The following is a 24,522-nucleotide window of genomic DNA, read 5'->3' as shown; positions in this document are numbered from 1 at the left end:
ATACTTTTCACCGTCAAGTTGATTGGTCAGTATTTTTCCACCATATCAATCTCAATTGCCAACAAGTGTTTCCTCATAGACGTTTTTCATGTAAAAAAAATCAAGATAGAAAAAAAATGTACATAGTGAAGTACAATTTAATATATCTCAGAAAATAAAATACTTGATAACAAGAACCACTTAAGTATCACAAACAAATTCAGGTATCCCCTAACGGCTGAATGTCAGTAATTACCGAGTAGATGACAACAGTCAGTTCTTACTCGCATGTGTGGAAAACCTAGCCAGCATATCTCCCGGGCAGTAAGCAGGATACACAATCGTGGTATCTGTCCTCCAGTTGGGATCCCCCCGTGTTTCAACCCTTTTCAAGGTGTTGTTCCAGTGTAGAATAAATCCCCTTCACTCAGTACGTCTTTTATATACATTCCTGATAATCACTGCGGCGCTGTGACGGCTGGATCCTATACAGAAAACAACTACATGTCCCATGACCCTTTGCGGTGTCAGGCCTATTAGGAGCCGTATATGCCGCACGTGTTTCCTCCCTTTATATCACCAAGGTGACTGAGACGCGGCTACCCTATATTCGGACTCTGAAAAGCGGAACGTCACTTCTGGTTTGTTGTTATAGTAACTGGACGCACTCTAGCGATCTATTATATCTGCTTCTCACTTCAATTTGTCTCCTATATAGTGATGGAGCTGGCCATTCTTTTCAAATAGGTGGAAGTTCTCGGTCTCATAACTTTTGTTTTGGTGAGGGTTAGTAGTGATGTTGATATTAAAGTGCCAAGTGTCATGGAATATAAAAATACAATAAATTAGAAAACATAAAAACATGAGAAAAACTAAAAACATATGTGAAGTTGATTTGTCCAATACACACAGAGACAGAATTTCACGGACAGGAATATAAAGGAGGAGCAAATTCTATAAAAACCATCTCATTTCAAAATCGAGGTTTAATCCTTTTCCCCTCCCCCCCATTTTCAAAGTGCCTATTTCATATATTTTAGTTATTTCTGCCTTAGCCAATTGAGTAGGCAAATCTCTCCATCTCCATTGTCCTTTCACCCACATTATCCCTGCCCACAGGGCCGGACTGGGACTAAAAATAGGTCCTGGCATTTAAAGGACACAAGCCCACCTCGCGTCAGCATCTGGCTACTGGCATAGACTTCTCCCCAGGAATCGGTATGTAATGCCGGCGGCTGTTTAGCTACCGGATCAAATACTGACAGCGGCAGCCCGGTGGGTAGAAATGTCGACAGCTGAAGGTAAGTACCCTAACCCTACCCTCTCCCCCCCTAACCCTCCTGACTGCATCCCTTCTCCCCTTACTATTCCTGACTTCCACTTTTAGTCTATGCTCTTACATATATAACTAGTATTAGAACAACATACAAGTGTATATCATTCTCCACATTAAAATATATAGAACAGGGTTCATCCTGTAGGGAATTAAAACATGTGCCATAGTCAAACATTTGGTATTTAGTTCTCTTACGTAAAGCTGGCACTACAATGGTTTAGGTCACACACAACGAAAACGGATGGCATTTTCCCAACTGACCAAGCCCTAACTTAGCAGTTGTAGAAGATTAGATAGTGTTCACCGTAGAAATTCTTTAGGGCAGGGATTCTGAACACAGAGGACGACACATCTGTGCACACCGAAGCAGAACCGACACAACACTATTTGGTGCCCTGTGTACATAAAAAGCATTGGGACTGCCATCCACAATTGAAGTAGAGAAAGCGCGCACACCAAAGGCATGCACTGCAAAAAAAAAGTGTGGTCTCACTGGGACAGGGCGTGAACACACAATTATACCTCCAATTTAAATTATGCCACACAGTAGTGCCCCTTCGTCACATTACACTGCACGGTAGTCATGTTACACCACACAGAGCCCATTCACGCTATGCCACATAGAGTACTTTCACATTATGCCACACAGGAATACACCGTATAACACTTATGCCACACAGTAATGCCCCTTACACCACATTAAGCCAGACAGTAAAGCACCTTACACCAGATTATGCCACATAGTAAAGCGCCTTATAAAATTATGCAACACACAGTAATGCTCCTTATAACATTATGCCACAGGGTAACACCCTTTACACATTATGCCACCTCACCAGCAACTCACATCCCCCTATGTCTCTCCGGCAGCCTATCACAACCCCCTGTGTCCATCCAGCAGCCTCTGTCCTCCCCCGTGTGCCATCAGCAGGTGAATTAGTTGCAGGTCACCAGCAGCCATGGATAGTAGTGTGTTGTCTATCTGCGCACTCCCCTAGACCCAGCACCCAGGAGAGCACTCTACAAGACTCAGCACCCAAGACAGCACCCCCTTAGACCAAGCACCCAAAACAGCACCCCTCTAGACCCAGCACCCACGAGAGCACTCCCTTAGACAGATCATCCTGGAGAGCACCCAAAGACCTAGTACCTAAGAGAGCACCCCCCTAGACCCATCTCCCAAGAGAGCACTCTTCTAGACCTAGCACCCAGGAGTGCCCCTCCAAGACCATCCTGTGCAGAGTCTCATTTTACTGCAGGTACCCAGGCCAGTGTCCCTGCTTGGTGGGGTGGCAGCTTATCTCGGCCCTTGTTGGGGTGGGGATTGCTGCTGGATAGAAGACCTCCTCTGCTCCCAGTTCCTGAATTGCTTCCTCCGCTCACTGCATCGTGCTGTCCACGCAGTGCAGCTGCCGCCTTTACCTCCCTGGGCGTGCTGCTGCTGCCTCCGTGCCGCTTATTCTTCCTCCGCTTTGCCCATCTCTTCGCATCGGCCGGGCTCATCTATGAGCTACAGCAGTAGTGCCTGTTCCACCAAGAGCCACCTGCTGAGCTGCACTGGGGGCCAGGATGCGAGCGGGGCAGCGGAGACTCCAAGCAGCCGAGCTAGGCTTCAGTGCCAATTAGTGATCGTGGACCAGCAGCCGCTGCCGATTGGCTGCCGGTCCGCAAGTTCTGATTGGCTCACTGCCAGCATCAGGTGTGAAATACAGCGGCCACGGCGCGGCTGTCTCTGAACAGTGCTGTGGCTCAGCTGCATGCGGCGCATTGGTCACCTGGCACTGGGCCGGCCCATCTGGCCATCGGCCCCTCTGGCAATTGCCAGAACTGCCAGATGGCCAGTCCGGCCCTGCCTGCGTAAACCTTTTAATAGCTGAAGGTGAACAATTATGATGCTGTTGAAATGATTTGATAAGGCATGTGTTTCCAGACCTTTTTTATATTATGAAGGTGTTCCCCCATATAATGTAGATAACATTGCATGTATTACATGTAATAAATTCTTTGATAGGATGGGTTTTTCCATTAATCTCTATCTCTGGGAGTTTTGCTGTACCATCACTTTTAACCTGTCGACACCCCAGGTACATTCCACATCGATAAAACCCCTTACATTACATTTCATAAAATGTTTTGATTTTTGATAGTGCATTCCTTGTAGCATCGCATTAATAGATGGAGCTTTTCTGTATATACATTTAGGTTTAGTCAGAATCAGAGACCCTATGATTGGGTCCTTTTGCAGAATGTTCCAATGTTTCTTTAGAATTGTTTCTATTGATTTATATTGGCAATTAAAAGTTGTTAAAAAAGATCAATCATATAAATTGGATTTTTTTCTCAGATTTCATAGTGGATTTATATTTTAAAAGCTCCTCTCTAGGAATTTGTTCCATTTGATAATTTACTTTTTCAATACGATTCGGTTTGTATCCACATGCTAAAAATGTCATCTTTAATTCTAACTATCTTGGCTGGATACATCTTTTTTTCTTTGGCTAAAAAAGATGGTGAATCTGTAGCCCCTGAAAGTGTTTCTTATCGGGATAGGGCGTGTATTAGGGAGGATACTGTATTTCTCCACCTATCCTTGTATATCCCATTTCTCCAGACCGGCATATTGTCATTTGTCCTGTTTTCTGACCAAGCTCCAAGCTATGTGAATATTTTCATGGGTCAGTGGGAAATCTATATAATTTGGAACCACAACCCATATGGAGCAAACCTGGTGTCCTGGTCAAGATATATTGACAATGTTTTATTTTTCTGGAGAGGTGGAAGGGATCTTTTAAATAGCTTTTTTAACAATTTAAATACTAACCTCTTAAACATCAAATTTTTGTTTTCAGCGAGTGAAAACACTGTGAATTTTTTACATGTGACTATATTCATAAAAGATAATAGGGTCAACACTATGAATTATGCTAAGCCTACGGATTCTCATTCATACATCCAGGCAGACATTTGCCACCATTTAAATTGGCTAAACTCAATTCCTGGGAGCCAATTGAGATGCTTAAAGCGTGACTGTACTGAAAATGATACATATCAGATACAGGCCAGCGAATTAAAGATGACATTTTTATTATGTGGATACAAACTGAATCGTATTGAAAAAGTAATTAATGAAATGGAACAAATTCCTAGAGAGGAGCTTTTAAAATATAAATCCACTATGGAATCTGAGAAAAAATCCAATTTATATGATTGGTCTTTTATAAAAACATTTAATTGCCAATATAAATCAATGGAAAAAAATCTAATGAAACATTGGAACATTCTGCTAAAGGACCCAATTATAGGGTCTCTGATTCTGACTAAACCTAAATGTATATACAGAAAAGCTCCATCTATTAATGTGATGCTAGTAAGGAGTGCACTATCAAAAATAAAAACAGTAACAACGGTGAAATCCAAGGGGTTTTACCGATGTGGGCTGTGCCTGGGGTGTCGCAGGTTAAAAGCGACGGTACAGCAAAACTCACAGAGATTGAGATTAATGGAAAAACCCATCCTATCAAGGAATTTATTACATGTAATATATGCAATGTTATCTACATTATAGAATGCGTTTGTGGACTGTTCTACATTGGTCGCATGTCCAGTCCCTGTAGGTGAGAATGGGGGAACACCTTCGTAATATAAAAAAGGTCTGGAAACACATGCCTTATCAAATCATTTCAACAGCATCATAATTGTTCACCTTCAACTATTAAAAGGTTTGCAGGAATAATGTGGGTGAAAGGACAATGGAGACGGAGAGATTTGCCTACTCAATTGGCTAAGGCAGAAATAACAAAAATATATGAAATAGGCACTTTGAAACCGGGGGTTTAAACCTCGATTTTGAAATGAGATGGTTTTTATAGAATTTGCTCCTCCTTTATATTTCTGTCCGTAAAATTCTGCTTCTGTGTGTATTGCACAAATCACCTATTTGCACATATGTTTTTAGTTTTTCTCATGTTTTTATGTATTCTAATTTATTGTATTTTTATATTCCATGACACTTGGCACTTTAATAACAACATCCCTGCTAACCCTCACCAAAACAAAAGTTATGGGACCGAGAACTTCCACCTATTTGAAAAGAATGGCCAGCTCCATCACTATATAGGAGACAAATTGAAATGAGAAACGGAAATAAAAGATTGCTAGGATGCCTCCAGTTACTATAACAACAAACTGGAAGTGACGTTCCGCTTTTCTAGCTGTGTCTCAGTCACCTTGGTGATATAAAGGGAGGAAACACGTGCGGCATATACGGCTCCTAATAGGCCTGACACCGCAAAGGGTTATGGTACATGTAGTTGTTTTCTGTATAGGACCCAGCCATGTCAGCGCCGCAGTGATTGGTCAGGACTGTATATAAGAGACATACTGAGCGAAAGGGGATTTATTCTACACTGGAACATCACCTTGAAAAATACCCTAGAACAGGGTTGAAACATGTTGGTGCGGAGATGGGGACCCCAACTGGAGGACAGATACTGCGACTTTGTATCCTGCTTACTACCCGGGAGATATGCTAGATAGTTTTTCCACACATGCGAGTAAGACCTGACCGTTGACAGCTTTTTTCATCTACTCGGTAATTACTGACATTCAGCCGTTGGGGGATACCTGAATCTGTTTGTTATACTTCATTGGTTCTTGTTATCATGTATTTTATTTTCTGAGATATATTAATTTCACTATGTACATTTTTTTTCTATCTTGATTTTTTTACATGAAAAACGTCTATGAAGAAACACTTGTTGAGATTGATATGGTAGAAAAATACCGACCAATCAACTTGACAGTGAAAAGTATTGTTTATATAGTAGTGATGGGAGGACTGTGTCTATTTACTTTCTTTCTATATATGCTGAAAATAAGGCTATGAGGGAAGGCCATTTTATGTGCTTGTGAACCTTCTATTACATACCTTTGCACATCTGTGATTTAAATTACTACACTATACAGTGCTTAATACCCTTTCTTATATATATATATATATATATATATATATATAATTTAGGAGTGTGTATATATGTGTGTATATAATATTATATATATATATATTATAAGGGCACAGTTGTGCCCTTATATTAAGGCTGATTTAAAAAAACAGAATTTCCCATAGAGAATTCCTGAGGGGGGGCATGGGGTTTTTAAGGGCTAGACCTCAAAAGCTATTGAAGATACCAAGCTGAAATTTAGCATGGATGGGTAGAACTGTTTCTCGGTGCAGCTTGCCAAATTTCAGGGAAAATAAATAAAAATGAGGGTTTGGGAGTAATCTAAAGTTCCAACTGTCAGTTTTTTCTGACACTCTCCTTTAGGACCACTTTTCTGCTGTTCTCTATGGGGGATTTTTGAGAAGGCACGCCCTTTGACCTGTGGTGCCCTATGCGATGGCACCGGCCGCGCTACCCTAGCTACAGCCCTGAGTCAGGGTACAGGGCGAATTTAGACTTGGGCTTTGTTTTACTAGGTAGCTTTTGTTCCCGGATAGGTGCTTTTGGGGTTCAGGTAATTGAGAAGGTTACAGTTTTTAAACTATTATCTCACAAATTAGCCTTTATATAGATAGGGAGCTTCAACTTGTTGCACAGTCTCAGTAGGTGCCTCCAGCAGGGGGGTGTACTCACTGTGGCTTCACCTGGGTGCATCAAGATGGCTGTTCTTTATGGGCATTAGTGGCAATGGGACCCGGAATCGGTAGCAAGCAGTAGCGGCGGCGGGGAGTTCGGCAAACCGGGACCTGGCGGCAGTGCAGCAGTCAGTGGTGGGGGCTTTAGCAGGACCCAGTGGTGGTGGGGGGAACCATCGCCAGTGCAGGCTTTGGCAGCGGACATGGAATCAAGATGATCCAGTCCCTGTCAGCCATTCTGCAGAGTTCAGCGCCAGAAAGAGTCCAGTGCTGGTTTTGGTAAATACAGGGGAACCCTACGTCTTTTGTCCCCTGTATTTTAGTATGCCATCACACCCTGTGGTTAACTACAGATTCAGCACTCTCACAGAGTAAGATTGCTGACACTCACAAAATGGTGTGCTCATTGGAAAACACACATGCAGTCTATGCAACTGAGGTCTGAGCAGAAGATAGAGCTGCATAGAAGGGATAAGAGTGATGTGGATGAGGGGAAGAGACAGAGCGGTGTAAATGGAGAGACAAAAAGGCATGGAGAGGGGGAAGATTAAGCAGTAGAGATGGGTACAGAGTGGTATGGACCCAGAAAGACAGAGAGATGGGTAATGACAGCTTGTTGCAGATGAGAGAATACAGACTAGCACAAATGAGAGAACACACAACAGTAGTGATTGGCGAAAACAAATTGGTCCAGATGGGGAGAAAACAGAGTGCTGTGGGTGTGGGGGAGACAGAGTGGCACAATTGGGGGCGACAGAGTTGTGCAGAAGGATGAAGAAAGAGTGAAAAAGATGAGGGGAAGACAGAGTGGTGTGGCTGGGGGAAGACAGAGTGGTGTGGCTGGGGGAAGACAGTGGTGCGGATGTAAGGAGACAGACTGGCATGGATGCTGGAAGACAGGGTGGCGTGGATGGGGAAGCCAGATTGGTGCGGAGGAGGGAATACAGACTAGCAAAGTTAGAAGACCACCCAGCAGTAGGTATTGGGGAAGATAGAGCAGCATGGAGGCGTATAGGTGAAGAAAGTGTACATGCATAGACAGAGTTTAATAGTTTTAGCAATTAGGGAGCTGAATGTGTATTCTAAATGAGATAGATGTATGGAGTGAGAAGGATGTTGCAACCCAGTGGGATTGTTGTGGTGACCGAATGGGAAGATTGTGGGCACTGAGTGGGATGTGTGTGCCACATAACTGCTCAGACCTCAGTTGCATAGACTGCAAGTGTGTATTCCAATGAGCACACAATTCTGTGAATTAGCAGCTCCACCATTTTGTGAGTGACAGCAATCTCACTCTGTGAGAGTAATGAATCTGAAATTAACCACAGGGTGTGATGGCATACCATATCTGTATTGCACAAGGAACACGTCCATCAATGTGTCAGCCTAAATGATCAGCATGTCATTGCTTTTTTAAGTTTGAGTGGCAGAAATTCAGAAGGTTTTGAGAAAATTCAGAGCATGTCTAAGAAGCCTGGAGGGACATGAGAAACTGTAAGGGTTTTTGTCTATGCAATATATATATAAAATGGTTTTGAAATGAAACAAACAAGATTTGCGTTGCCTGCAGACTTTCAGATTTAATTTGAAGGTAATTACATCCAAATCAGGTGAACGGTGTAGGAATTACAATGGTTTCTATATGTGCTTCCCACTTTTTAAGGGGCCAAAAGTAATGGGACTATCAACTCAAAAGCTATTTCATCGACAGGTGTGGGCTGTTCCCTCGTTATTTCATTACCAATTAAGCAGCTAAAAGGTCTGGAGTTGATTCTAGGTGTGACATTTGCATTTGGAATCAATTGCTGTTGACTCTCAATATGAGATCCAAAGAGCTGTCACTATCAGTGAAGCAAGCCATCATTAGGCTGAAAAATCAAAACAAACCCATCAGAGAGATAGCAAAAACATTAGGTGTGGCCAAATCAACTGTTTGGAACATTCTTAAAAAGAAAGGATGCATCGGAGAGCTCAGCAACACCAAAAGACCCAGAAGACCACGGAAAACAACTGTGGTGGATGACAGAAGAATTATTTCCATGGTTAAGAAAAACCCCTTCACAACAGTTGGCCAAATCAAGAACACTCTCCGGGAGGTAGGTGTATATGTGCCAAAGTCAACAATCAAGAGAAGACTTCACAAGAGTGATTATAGAGGGTTCACCACAAGATGTAAACCTTTGGTGAGCCACAAAAACAGGAAGACCAGATTAGAGTTTGCCAAACAATATCTAAAAAAGCCATTACAGTTCTGGAACAACATCCTATGGACAGATGAGACAAAGATCAACTTGTACCAGAGTGATGGGAAGAGAAGAGTATGGAGAAGGAAAGGAACTGCTCATGATCCAAAATACACGACCTCATCAGTGAAACATGGTGGTGGTAGTGTCATGGCGTGGGCATGTATGGCTGCCAATGGAACTGGTTCCCTTATATTTATTGATGATGTGACTGCTGACAAAAGCAGCAGAATTAATTTTAAAGTGTTTCGGGCAATATTATATGCTCATATTCAGTCAAATGCTTCAGAACTCATTGGACGGCGCTTCACAGTGCAGATGGACAATGACCCAAAGGCATACTGCAAAAGCAACCAAAGAGTTTTTTAAGACTAAAAAGTGGAATGTTATGCAATGGCCAAGTCAATCCCCTGACCTGAATCCGATTGAGCATGCATTTCACTTGATGAAGACAAAACTGAAGGGAAAATGCCCCAAGAACAAGCAGGAACTGAAGACAATTGCAGTAGAGGCCTGGCAGAGCATCACCAGGGATGAAACCCAGCGTCTGGTGATGTCTATGCGTTCCAGACTTCAGGCTGTAATTGCCTGCAAAGGATTTGCAACAAAGTATTAAAAAGTGAAAGTTAGATTTAGGATTGTTTAGTTTGTCCCATTACTTTTGGCCCCTTAAAAAGTGGGAGGCACATATAGAAACCGTTGTAATTCCTACACCGTTCACCTGATTTGGATGTAATTACCCTCAAATTAAATCTGAAAGTCTGCAGTTAAAGCACATTTTGTTTGTTTCATTTCAAAGCCATTGTGGTGGTGAATAGAGTCCAAAATATGAAAATTCTGTCAATGTCCCAATATTTATGCACCTGACTGTATATATTTAAAATAGTTTTTCTATAGCTCAACCCCCAGTTCCTGAACCTATTTTTTCAGAAATATAGCCCAATATATATAGACATATGTAGATGTGTTAAAAGTTTAGACTAAGACTATTCCAAACAAAAATACTTAATATATGTATGTGTCAGCTGTATGTGCCGCAAGTATTGTGCCTTTTATTAGTCAAATTACATACATTCATAAATAATATTTTACTTTAGATTTCCAAAGATTCCTATTACACTCAGTGTTTATGTGTATAATTGTAAAAGCACAGTGATAAGTGTTTCCAGAATTATTATCTTCCCATTACTAGCTCTACATCGAATTGCCTTTGCTTGTTATCCTTTTGGACCAAAGATGACCTCATGTGTATCTATCTGGACTCTTTGCCTATATCATGCCTTCTGGTAATTTGTATAGAAGTGAGACATTTCATGACCCGTTATCATCTTGTGAAGCCTAAGATTCTATGTAAAGGGTGTCATGTGAGGATGTGCTTCTGTACTTGGAACCCTTGGAATTCCAGTGGAAATCAATAGTGACCTAGTAATACATCTTGTGATTCCATGGTGACTGATCAAAAACTGAAACAGAAGTTAGGGAGCTAACCCCATTCCTTTCTCAGCTCATGTTCCAAAACACAAGCAGTCTTACAGCAGCAGGAGAGTCCAGAGACATGTCACCGGTTACTCTGAGAAGGATTTTGTAAATACCTCAATAAACAAAAATTATAGATCTGATTGTGGGCCTGATTCAGAGCTGGACGCTCGCTCTGAATCAGGGCTTTTTTTTTTTTTTTGGAGCGGCCTCCTGGCCGCTCGCATAGCTGTGGGTTTGACTCTAAGAGAGAGTGAGAATCAAGCACTCTTTAGTGTAATAATTCAGGTATTATAGTTGGGATGGTAAGTAATATGCATTCAGCAAATAGATGGTTTACGAGCACATCACAAAGGGGTCTTTAGGGAACAGGTATGGCCTTCCCTCACAGCCTTGTTTTCAACAATGACGGATCATTTATCAGGGTACACCTGAGAATTGTATCTTCCACCCGAACCCTTATGTTCCTCCCCACTAGTTGGAGTGGTTTACTCAATGCAGATTTTTCATGTAGGTATAAAAAAGATGCGCTCCCATAGTATAGTATTTTACTAGGAGTTTTAATTTGCATATACTACATATAAAAACATATATATAAAAAACAAAACTTTTACATTCAGTTGAATGAGTAAGGAGAGAATGTCAGTAGCAACCACAATCACCTCAACCCGTTTCGTCTGCACCTTTGCCCACTGTACTGGGCTGGACTTCATCAATAGGATCCTGCTCTTGCTATGGGCAACATCTCCACTTCTAAAAACTCTCACTTTAGTAAGTAGTATGTGGTTTGTCCTATTCTAAGCTGCCCAGTAACTGTCTGCTGTATACAAAAGCAGCCAGTATTTTCCCTGCAAAAGAATTCATTTGCACCCCTTGCATTGCAACATACTGTAGTTTGTCCAAGAGCAAATTGCTCTTTTTTATTTTTTCCTAACTCTGCATAATTCCCATTATGTGCATATGTTATATGATAATCATAAACTAAAATGTGATTTTGTATTTATTTTTCAGAACATCTCTTCTTGGAATATCATTTGGTGCTGCATTCTTCTGTCTGTCCTTAATTCTCTTTGTATGTTTCGCTGGACAACTCTTGGTAGGTATTTCATTAGTAAAATAATATATTATTAAAGTGTTCTATAAATACTGATAGAGTACTGGTTCAATGTAATAGCCCACAGCTGTAAAAGCCCTGTCCTACCTGGAGCAGAGAGAAAGGTGCGAGAATGTACTAATTCCCAATCAAGACCTGGACACGTTGAAACTAATTTTATATCTAAACAACCTTAATTAGAAATTATTTATCTAACCTCTACTAAGCTAAAATATTTTTATTCTTATGCTAGGTACACACTGGCCTATATATCACTCATACAGCCAATGAACGATATATCGTCCAGGCCACTGACCACTGTGTACACCCAATATATCTGTGAACGATTTTGTTCACAGATACAGTATATCGTGTTGGTACAAGTTGATGAAAAGGTTGGCTGTGGAATTGATATTAAAATAAATAAAAATGATCTTTTGGCCTACTGCTCGCTTTACTGATCTCTTTAGGTTACCTCTTAGCCTCCATTATGATAGGCCCAGGGATCACAAACCCCTTCTCAAGTGTTAGTGATGCTGTACACAATTGCACATGAGCAGTAAGGGATTTTTGGAATTTTTGCGCATATGTAGTAGCAAAGCACAGCTAAATAGTAGTAGTTTAAAAAAACAATTGACTGTTAAACAATCTTTTGATAGAGGAAGCAAGTATGAGAGCTGTCATCCAGGTGCACAGTGGATCACTGACACCATGACGGCTGTGATAGTATTAGATGGTGCAATAATAGAAAATGAGTATGATAGTGTGGAGGAAGTGCAAAAGGAGGATGAGGGGCATATTTGTGTCCTATCTGACGCTAATGAGGATGTTGATGATGAAGATGTTGTTTGTGTAAATCGGCCAGCAGTGGCAGTAGTTCTTGCTCAAGATAAAAAGAAAGCCATTGTCATGCCTGGGCATAAGACCAGAAAAGGCATGTCTTGGGTGTGGAATTATTTTAACCCAAAACCTTTACAACAGTTGTGAAGGCATCTGTACCATTTGTGGAAGAGGTAGGAACACTAACAATCTAGGCACCTTCTCCCTGCTACGTCATTTGCAGCGAGTTCATGCAATTTAGTTAACAAAATTATAATAATTTGTAAATTAATAACAATAACAAGCAGTCCAGTATCAGCTACCAACAGTTTGGACCAGCAAGTGCAATCTCCACCACCAACACTATCATCCCTGGATGCTACGGAGACCAGCGTGAGGATGGAGGTGAGTATAGGATCTTTTTTTCAGGTACTCCAAATGGATTTCTACATGGGACAAGGGGACAGAACATCTGGCAGCAGGTAAGTATGTGTGATTGAGGTAGGTGTGTAATAAATGTATACTATCTACAGTGTGTGTGTTGTGTCTTTATTTAACTATTTATTTTACAGTGGAGGTATGGGTGCTAGCACTTGTAGTTACACTGTAAAATACAATAGTTTACTACTATTTACACTTTATTACCCCCCGTACCCATAGCCCAGGGATGCGGGGAAGAGCCCCAGGCTTCAGACCAAGTCTGGGGTTTCAGGAGAGGGGGGACCCTTTCTTTGGGGGTCCCCACCTTCTGTGAGATCCCCGGTTTGGCCTGACCAACTTGGGGTGAGAATGCTTTGGCCATGTAGACCTGGTAATAGGATATCCTGGCTGTGGCATTACACCCCGGTCAGTTTGGGTCTGGTGGTGGTTTTAAATATAGGGTGACCCCTACTCAATTTTTTCCCCCTATATTTAAAACAGCACTGACCCTACAGCCAGGTGCTGGTTCCTAATCTATGGGGAAAGTCTACTCGTTTTGTACCCCGTAATTTTTGGAACCAGGACTGACTGACCAGTATGATGCCTGTTAAGCCTTTTGGGGGGGACCCTATGTAATTGTTTTAAAAACATTTAACCCATTTTTTACAGGTACAACACACAAGCAGCCTTCACATATCTCACTGATATGTGCAGGCTGCTAGCGCGGCAGAGTTTTGCAGAGAGAAAACATTGCAATCTCGGATGAGTAATCTCATCTAAACTTGCTACTAGGGGGAAAAATCTTGATCTGCTTCACCATCGGAAAACTCACTTTCAGCTAAACTCACTTCTTAGTAAATTTGCGAGATGAAAAACAGAAAATTCACCCGAGATTCGGTGATGCAAATCGAGATTTAAAAAAAAACCTCAACCAAACTCAAATCTTAGTAAATTTACACCTTAGACTCTCCCTAGGGATTTGTGATGTTTCTGAGCGCACAGTTGGTTCTTGTGCCTTAGGGGTTTTCATTTTTTGACACCTCTTCTAGAGTGAAAAGGGTTTATATCATCATGAGACGCAGAAGAATATGCCTCACTGACAGTTGCAGCGCAACCACTCATAAATAAAGGCCAAATTCTTAGCCTTTCCTTGCCACTTCATGTGCTGAATGGCATATTGTCAATTTTATGTTTTTCTGCACTATACTTTCCCTTTTATAGAGTTGTTTTTTTTTTACGACTGTAAAATATTTGTTCTTTGAGTTTAGATGCCCTGACTTAAACCCTCTATGCTCTTGGGCATCGGCTTTAGTTGATGACGTTGAAGGACTACTATTGTCCTGACTGGTGGCAGCAGCTGCAGCTAAAGTATTTGGTTGTTGCCATTGCTCTTCTCTTCTAAAGTGATCACTATCTATTTTTCAATTTGCAGCTCAGCTCACACTGCGGGGATTCAAAGGGCTTTGTACATGAACAAACTCACTGTATCACAGCACACAGAATAGTACAAGTAAAAATTAACCAAATATATATTTTGAAACTTTATTTTATACCTTTTTTTTTTCAACTGACACTGCTTGGAGTCACAGTGCTTATGTGAAGTTAGTAAATGCAGTGGGCTATGGTCTGTGAAGTCATTGTAGCACCAGTCTGTGACAGGACAGGGAGTGGTTGGACACAGTCACTGGATGGAACACTGCAACAACAAATATATATTTTTTAACTTTTTATTAACTTTGTATGTAAATGGCACTGCGTTGTCACACCGCTTATGTGAACTCAGTGGGGTACAGCCTGCAGCGTCACAGTGCTTATATGGATACACTGGAGTACGGCCTGCAGCACCACAGTTCTTATATAGATGCAATGGGGTGTGGCCTGCAGCATCACAGTGCTTATATGGATACACTGGGGTACAGCATAAAAAAACAACTACTTTTGAACTTTTTTTTTATTATTTTCTTAAATTGACCCTATTAGATTTATACTAATTCTCTCAAAGGGTAAAGAAATGACAGGGAGGGGAACCAAGGGTGCCCGAAATCCTGGCCAGGGTGCTGTCTTCTGACACACTGGACATTCCTGACCATACTTTTTTACTACTGCATGAATGCCGGGCCAGAAGAATCTTAACTGAATACACTGTAGAGTTTCCTCCTCCCCCAAATGGCCACCCCACAGGTATGTATGAGCCGCCCTCAACACCAACTGCTCGTGTTTATGGGGAACCAACAATTGGTCTACTACCTTACCCTGCAAATATGTTACACGATATAACAAATAATTTTTCAATGCTGGTAAAGCCGTGATAACTCTACCATTTATCTCTACAACATTTTCAAATGCATTTATCAAGTTCCCATCATTCTGTTGGTCTTGGTCAAAGTCCTGCAAAGACACATCCTTGCCAATGGGAACCCCTCCTGCTGCTCACTGGCCAAGGAGGGCATTACAGCCCTTGGGACACCTCTGACATGGACCATCTGCTGTCATCATGCCAAATAACCACCTCTTGTAATAATTGAAAGTCCCAACCTAGAATCAATGGGTAGGGTGATCTGGCAGCTTCAGAGATTGCCCTTTTATCACTATCGAGAGGTGCACTCGGGGGCATTCTTATACTTCCCCATGTACACATATAATCTTTACTGGTGTAGCATCTGATCAGCCCCAGGTGGAACCATGTTGGTAGAGATGATGGTTAATTCACTGCCAGTACCCACTAAGGCCCAGACCTCCCAGCCTTCCACTCGCACCATCAAACGAAAGGTTTGCGCTGGAGAAGTGCTTCCAGCAGCCATGCTGACCACTGGTTGAGTTGTTTTTCCAGCACTGCTGTCCACCGGCTCGCCCAGCTTTGGGCAGTTCTGGTGCATACCATCGGCAGAAGCGAGAGTATGCATCCTAGCGAGCGGGTCTGAATCAGGCCCAGTGTTCACAGGCAAGATGTTACAGGCTGGTACACAGAATCTTCCAAACAGCAACACAGTTCTTTAGTAGACTCACAGGTCCAGGAACCCTAACACTAGTCACCCCCGGGCCTATAACCTGGGCGACTACTTCACCATCAGGATCATCATCCCTGTGCACAAACAACATTTATAAAGCTAGCTAACAGGTGCTACTAATCAGCCTAGCTGCAGTTCATCTCTGACCTTAAAGAAAACCTGGACTGGATCGATGTACAACTGCTGTTCCACACTTAAACCAGTGAAATCCTGCTGTCCCTGCCACAATATACAGTATATATATATATATATATATATATATATATTATTGTTTTTTTAGAAAGAGGTTTCTTCCACAAAATAATTCAGGAAGTGCGGGTGTCCCACATGTATAGATCAACATTACAAACTGAAATAGTCTTGAAGAAGCATTGGAGTATTCTACTGAAAGATCAAAAAAAAAAGGTTTGCAGGAAAAGAAAATGGCATTGTGCCGACTACATCTTCTTCAAATAATACTTACAATACATTCAACACTCCCTTTGCTTTAGATTTGTTCAGATTATGGTATGCCATACCTCAGGGTTTACATTTGCGAATGTAAGACAAAATTAACGTACTGTATGTGCTTGGTTCAGGTATCGCTTACGTATTAAAAAGGGAATTGTGTGAAAAAGGTACAGTACATTAACTTTGGTAAAACCATCATTTTAAAAGCCACCAGGTGACTCAACCAATAGTCCTCAAAAGGCCTGAAATATGTTGAAACAGGGAGATAAAGTTAACATCAAGAACACTGTGAAGTCGACCATGTATGTTATTACTTTACATTGGTGTTCGGATTTCCAATTATGTTTATATTTATAGTCGACTGAGGACTATTTCCAGAATATTATATTGAATTGCTTTTGTTTTGGTGGTGATAATTTATACAAGCAGACTTTGCTACAGAGATCACTGGGCGGGCAGAGAGGTCTCTGGGTCGGTTACAAATGTACAGTAATTCTTCAAAAGCAAACAGGATTTATGCATAGAGGAGGCTATGCTTACACTGGAAAAGAAGACAATAATCTTAACTTTAATATTAAAAGCTAATGGTTCTCCTGCCAAGATGTACATCTATGAAGAGAGGGGACACCTAGGCATGTACCACTAGAAATGCGAAAGGCATCTGACAAAAACCTGTCACTAAACACCGTACAGTAGCTGACTACTCTATGTTTGATAAAGAGAAAAAATTTAATGTAATATTAGAACTGAAAACCTATATTTCAAGAGAACTACATGCAGGTAAGACCAGTGTTGATGGTCAAAAGCCCTTTCAGCATTTAGGGAAAGAAGAAAATTTTCACTTCTCTTCATCATTAATTCAGCTATGTTGAAGACTCCATGGGTATTGTTGCCTCCTAGGAAAAAAACCCTACTTGGTCCGGATGGGTCATTTGGGAAATAAGGGGAGACAATTTAGCAAAAGTTTTAATGTCCATGTTGAGCAACACTATTGGTCTATAGTTTTACAATCACCAGGGTCCTTCCTCAGTTTGGAGATAGTGACAAGTTGAGCCTCAAACATTTCTGCCTTACAGAACCACTGTAAGGTAGCTGAATTATAAAGTGTAGTAAGAGTGGGAACAGGTAGCTCTACAAAATATTTATAAAAGAAATTAGTGAAACCATCCATACCGAGGGACTTCCTAGTAGGGAGAGCTTTAATAGCATCCTTTATCCATGGACTATTCAAGGAGAGCAAAGATTCCTTATCAAGATGTGGAAGTTTGAGGTCCCAAAGAAAACAGGAGATAGAGTCCTCTGAGAGCTGGACTGTGTACCTGTCTTTCTGCAAATTTTACAACTTGGCATAGTAGTTGGCAAAGGTATTAGCGATGTATGCAAGTATTTGTAACTTTCTGCCACAGGAGGATAGGAGGAACTTAATTCTGTACCGAGTTTGATAGGCACAGAGTTTGTGGGCAAGAAATGTACCTGCTCTGTTATCTGTATAGAACCTTTGTTAAAATTTCATCTAAACAGCTCCCTCTTAAGAACTGGGGTGGGCCAGGACCTATTCAAGGCTTCTCTCTGTTCAAGATGTATCTTCAAATCTGCATGTTGTTGTAATTATTATTTTTGCAGACAGGAGCCAGTATGAATACTGGCTCTGGAAAGGAATACCTTAAGGGCACACCAATACGTTAAGATAGAGGTGTCCCCCCAGAGAGTTGGTATATTGGTAAGAAGAGAGAGATTCCACTAGAGATTGCAAAGTGGGACAACATAAATTCTGAGACTCTCCAGGGCCTGGGGGCTACTGAAAATCTATGAAGTCCCAGGTTTACACAACTGGGGTAAAGTCAGACCACACTATGGGAAGGATGCAGGTCTTTTGGGTACAGTACAGTATGTAGCAATGTGGACTTATCCAGTAGGATCATGTAAATATGTGAATTCATGTTGTGGACATGGGAAAAAATATATAATCCCTATCAAATGGGGAGTGAAACCTCCAGATGACTTTCAGGTCATGTTACACCAGGAGATTTCAGAGGAAAATCGAAGGACCACAGGAGTTCACTTGGGAACCAGACACTGTGGAACTGATTTTTCTAGTCTAAGATTGTGAACAAGATTAAACAAGATTAAAGACCCCCATTATGTCCTAGTGTTCCTTACAAATCAACTGGATTTCCTGGAGAAACAACTGAAGAACAGAGATTTAAAAGGAGTTAAAGACATACAGGGAGACAATGGTAACAACCCTATCCTCAGGTTGGCCTATCTAATCAAATAGCGACCACTTTCATTTTCAAATTTCAAAGTGAGAATGAAAGAGTTATGAAATAGAATGGCCATTCTGTTACATTTGAATGGGTCATTAGCATAGTGTGCCAAAGGATAACATTTGTCTGCAATGACAAGAAGAAAAAGGTAGAGAAATTAGTCTATTGGAGGGCAATAACTTTACCTATACCTGTGAAATGTTGCAAGGGTCATTCTCTTCTTATTAGGGGAATTCAGGCCGTGAGCATTGAGTGAATGGAGTTTAACCATCAGCTAATCACAACAAAAGTATAAGAGGACATGGAGTGTGCCAGTAAAGACAGACACCCCTCATACTTGTTCGAAAAGCAGCTACTGTAACCTGGAATCTGTGGGAGGGGATGTGCGACGGGAAGGGAGGGGAAACAAAGAAAAACTCAGAAGAAGGCAAAAAAAGAACTAACCCAAACAATGGGGCTAAAACATTTGCTGTAGGAATAGGAGTACGGCAAAATCAAACACATGGGTAGATTGGACAGCAGAGCATCAAAACATGCACAACCTACGTACTTAAAAAATCTGATACAACAGTCAACATCATGGCAGTATATATGGAACAATAACAAACAGGTGTCAATAATCTATACAAAAATAAAAAAAATATTTTTTTCACACATAATGAAAATAAAAAAGAAATGAGAGAATTGAATACAAATTCTGAGTAAGTATTGTATAAAACAGACACAGGGCCTGATTCTGCAGAGGATAGAAATGCAAAGCCACACACAAGTGGCTGTGCAATGCTGTCCTGCAGAAATGTAAATGCAGCAGGAGGTGCCTGACACCTCCTTGCGCTACCTGCGATCCCAGCGCTGTGACGTAGGTCTCAGTCTAGGATCATCATCGCAACCATTGCGACCATCAGTCGCGAAGGTTGCCCCTTTGATCAGGCTGCAGTAGCTGATGCTAACTGCAGCCTGGCCGTGTTCTGTCAGCTTGCAAGGCAGGAAGTCTGCGGAAATGGATGCAGATCCTGGCTTTGCCACTCCCAGAAAATGGGGCAGACATGCCCCCATTTCAGGGAACACCGGCAGTTCGTGGCCCCACACCACCGTGCAAACGCCTCTGAGTGTCAATCAGGCAGAGGCATACGGGGACCTGGGTGCAATTTCACAGGACCCATTCTGCACATGCTCAGAACAGGTCCTGCACATGAGCAGTAAATATCTTGAAAATTAACTGCACAGTAAAGCTGGGTACACTTTAGTTGACCGGCAATCTTGCCGATGGTTGTGGCAATTTACCTTCACCCCATACCATGCAATATTGCTGGTAAACTTGACCCGATGTAATGACAACAGAACTGTAACTCATATCGTCCTTTATTACACAGCACAGCCCCACATACAATATTGTGTGATTGAGCTAATGCGAAACGTACGTCAGACTTAGCAGCACATGCCACGCAGCGTGTCCTGTGGTTTTGACAGTTTAAGAATGTCTCCAATGTTAATTATATAAATCTATAACATTTGAAACCAAATAGTGGGTGACTATGATGTCCTGTTAGATACAGATGTACCTCAAGAGTTTCAGGAATTATCCTTGATAAGAGGAATAATACTACTGATCCCACATATGCTTGACTGAAGCACTTTGTACTGTGAAGTATGTAACGATTATAATAAGTATACTCTATATATATGAACATAGAGGGAGGTGTTGATTCACTGTGTAACACTGAGAAAGCTGCATAATCAAGGTAAAGATGAATAAATAACCCAATAGTTTATATCCACTACACCCCAACCACAGGGTGGTTATGGATCTAACACGCACACTGTGAGAAAGTGTTACAACCAGACTGCAACATTGTTATATATGACCGCGATACAAAGTGGCCAGATATCAGCGAGTTATATACCAAATAATACTCCAAGAGAGAAACTCTGTGTACATATTTTTAATTGGTTTATGTGTGAATAAATCAGCCAATTCTACTCATTGTACTTGAATGATATGGGGTTACTATATACCTAATAAGGACTGTTACCTTGATCCTATATAAACCACATGGTGTTATTAAAAATACATAAATAGTGAGAGAAAAACATCATATAAATCACATGAACTGTATAGAACTATTACACACCTAATAAAGAACTGTCATTCTGATCATATTTAAACTATATGGTGTTATTATAAACCTAATACTCACATAGTGAGAGAGAGCTATCATATGAACTATACTATATGGGGTTGTTATGCACCTCATAAATTATTGTTACTTTGATTCTATGTTAACTATGTGGTGTGATTATAACCCAACACGCTCATAGTGAGAGCGAACTATGGCCCTGATTCAGACCCACTCGCGAGCGGCTGTCCGCTCGCAAGTGGGTCGATGTTATGCACTGAGCATGTGCACGACGGAGGGAGCTCCGTCGTGCGCATGCGCCAGACGCGACGAACGAAGGAAAGTCCTTCGCTCGTTGTGTCCGATCAAAGGGGGCGTGCTGTCAATGTTGATTGACAGCACGCCCCCTTTGGTGGGCATGCCGGGGGCGTGCCTCCCTGACGGGGGCGTTCCCACGGGAACGCCTCCCATCAGAAGCCGGCCCACTGACATCACTAGTGATGTCAGTGGGAGTGATTTTGGCTCTGATAGAGCCAAAATCACTCCGGAGCTTGCGGTTGAAAACCTCAACCGCAGGCTCCGGCTCGCAATTTCGATGGTCGCGATGGTCTCGACCATCGCGGCCATCAAAAAGCACGCTCGTATAGCCTGTGGGTGGTGACCCACAGCTATACGAGCGTCCATGAGGACGCTCCATGAAAATGGAGCCCGGCCCTCATTCAGAGCGTGCGCTCTGCTCAGAGCGTACGGCTCTGAATGAGGGCCTATAATAGACTGCAACCTTCTTACAGTTGACTATATTACAGGGCCTGATTTGTCAACAAGTTTTATCACTCACAACAAGTGATAAAACTTGTTGTGTATAATAAATGGTGCTCCAGCCAATCAGCTCCCAACTGTCATTTTGCAAACAGATGAACATAGGAGCTGGTTGGCTGGAGCACCATTATCATACGCAACAAGTTTTATTACTCGTTGTCGTGCCGCTATTGTGGTACTCCACTGGTTGGTTTGGGTAGTCTTGGGCTGCCCACACTTTGTAATAAGCAGCTATGTGAGCATAAAGTTATTGAATTAAAGGATATTGTTTTGCATTTAATGTAAAATATTGGACTCTGCACTTAACTAATTGTTATGTGGTAATGGACAATTTATTGCTGCCCCACTTCAGCGTCCAGCACCATAAGACTCTTTATAGGATGGCGTTTGCAGTGCCAGAAATTGCAAAATGCCTGGCATTCTGTGCATGGGTCTGGTGGGCAGGAGCCGGCAGGTGCAGCAGAGACAGTTGAACTGTCACAGACTCCATAACTGTAGCGCTAACTGAGAAGTGTGGAAAGTGATGAAACGCAGCACACTTTCCTCAGACAGAGCGGTGTTCCTGGTGACCAGAGATCAGCGTGGTGAGACCAAGGCTGTTAGAGTGGCATTTGGGAGTGGTGGGCCCCAGGGGAAGCTGCTCCCAGTGACATCTTTCAGCCAAGCAAGCAGCTTCTTCACTCCCATTGCAGGCAGGCAGAGAGGCGCTCACTTCTTCAGCACAGCTGCTGGTGAGCAATACACTGCAGGGGCACATCTTCCTACATAGCTGGCTGCCAGAGGGGGCAACATCAGATCATTGGGCAGGTCCTGCCAGCTCAGGGGGCAAAGCAAACACCTAGATGGAGGTTAGTAAGCCCCAGGTAACTGACTACACCTTCCTCCATCACTATACAACAACAGTTAGAGTCCCAGCGATTACCACATAACCCAGCATACTGTGCTACAGACGTCTTATTGCAAGTTTAAAGGACTAGTATACCAGCATACAGGAGTGATCTGTTTAAATTCATTAGGCAGTCAACCATCTTACAATCTGCATAGACTGTGAAGTTAATAAGAGCTATTATAGAGGAATAGGCAACCTTGCCAGTATACGCTCAGTCAGCCTGCTAAAACGTTAACAACAGCTCACCTCAGACTCTGCCAGTACGCTTTAGTAAAATAAAGTACAGCATGGCCTCAGCATCTATGGGTGCGTAAAAGAGGTACATTTGCATGTGGAAGAGAGCTGCAACTCTTTCCTTTCAGGAGAAAGAAACATTATCTACTCAAATAGAGAAAGTTAGCAAGTTCTTACACTTTTAAGCTCAATTTTATGATTCTGATTTGATAATTCAGATATTTAACCCTGTAGAGATTTGTGCTTTATAACGTACACCACTGTGGCCATTTCAGCTGCACTGAGTAATATTTCTTTATTGGGCCCCATGGTATAGCCAATACATGTGATTGAATTTATATATTTACAAACTTGGTAATGATAAAACATTATTAAAGCTTTACCTAGGCGAAGCAGGAAGTACTACCGATGAGATGTATTACCATCTCATCGGCTGGATGGTGGCGTGAAAACTCACCCCTCCTGCGATCCTTGCTAGAGCACACAGCACATCAGCCTAGTGCTGATGCACTGTGTCTCACTCCCGGCTGGCTCCAAAGAGCATGCGCGGGATCTCGCAAGCATTGTGAGATCCCGCGTGCAGCCCCCGGAGCTGGCAGCCGCCGCAGTAGGGACAGGGCTGTCCTAACTGTGGGGATAGGGTAATGGCAGCTGTCGATATCGATAGCTGCAGCTGGCGGAATGGTCAAGTGAGCTGATCGTTCATACATAGCCCAGCACATCAGCGTTGCTATCTTGTAGATAGCAGCACTGATAATGACAGGGGCACAAAGCGCCCCTGTCATTTACTGCCCAGCCCCCCAATCATACATTGGGAGAACCGGTATCAGCGTGAATGACATTAATACATCTGCCCCACAGTGCAGTTAGAACACTGAGTGCTACCATCCTTCAAGATAAGATAATGTTGCACCACTAACTGGAAGGTGACTAATCTGGACAAGCGACTGTATTAGGGAAAGTGGATGATACAATGGACAGTTGATTACTACTCAGTTTTACACTGCCCTCTCTTTAATAAATAAAGAGACATCCTAAATAAGCAGTAGATACTAAATAATGATATGGAGTTACATTTATAATCCACATGAATACATTCTTTAATAACAAAGAAGTGCATATTTGATATAATGGATTCAGGCAATTTGTATAACCAGCAGTGGGAATAGGATGTATTATAATCATGTGTGTGAAATTAAGGATACACAATAAGAGATTGGAGAAATCACTTAATCTTTATTTATTTATTTACATATACATCACCCATATTACAAATTTTTATGTTTTTCCATTTTTATCACTTACTTGCTATTTTAGGAATCACAAATAAAAGTTATATTTTAATTACATTTGGCATATTGCCTCTTTCTTTATCACCAGATCCTGACTAGATATAAATCTGGGATGTAGTCAGCATCCCGGCATTCGGGATGCCGACGGTCTAAATACCGGTGCCGGAATCCCGACAGTGACGGGATCCCGGCACCAGTATCCCGACTGCCAGCATCCAAAAGGTAAGTATCGGGGGTTAGGGAGGGTTAGGGTTAGGCACTAAGGATGAAAGGTTAGGGTGAGGGGAGGGGGAAGTTAGGTTTAGGAACTTGGGGGGGGGTTAGGTTTAGGCACCAGGGAGGGAGATTTAGAGTTAGGGTGTGGGGAGGGTGATTAGGTTTAGACACTAGGAGGGAGGTTAGGTTTAGACACTGGGGAGGAAGGGTTAGGGTAGGGGTTAGTTGT

The 24,522-nt window shown here is 42.1% G+C and overlaps 1 protein-coding gene across 1 annotated transcript in view; it reads left to right on the top strand.

The window, feature by feature from the left end:
• The window catches only part of ADCY2 (adenylate cyclase 2), a 1,382,785-nt gene that overhangs the window by 1,000,291 nt on the left and 357,972 nt on the right, over positions 1 to 24,522 (top strand). Inside the window, exon 15 of the mRNA XM_088442287.1 lies at positions 11,681 to 11,765. Within this exon, the coding sequence (XP_088298413.1) occupies positions 11,681 to 11,765 (85 nt within the window). The remainder of the gene's footprint in view (positions 1 to 11,680; positions 11,766 to 24,522) is intronic.

This window comes from Taudactylus pleione, unplaced genomic scaffold (genome assembly GCF_031769625.1).
Source record: "Taudactylus pleione unplaced genomic scaffold, aTauple2 ptg000309l, whole genome shotgun sequence".
Taxonomy (NCBI): domain Eukaryota; kingdom Metazoa; phylum Chordata; class Amphibia; order Anura; family Myobatrachidae; genus Taudactylus; species Taudactylus pleione.
The sequence above is the reverse complement of the archived record's forward strand: the minus strand, read 5'-3'. Positions and strand labels throughout refer to the sequence as shown.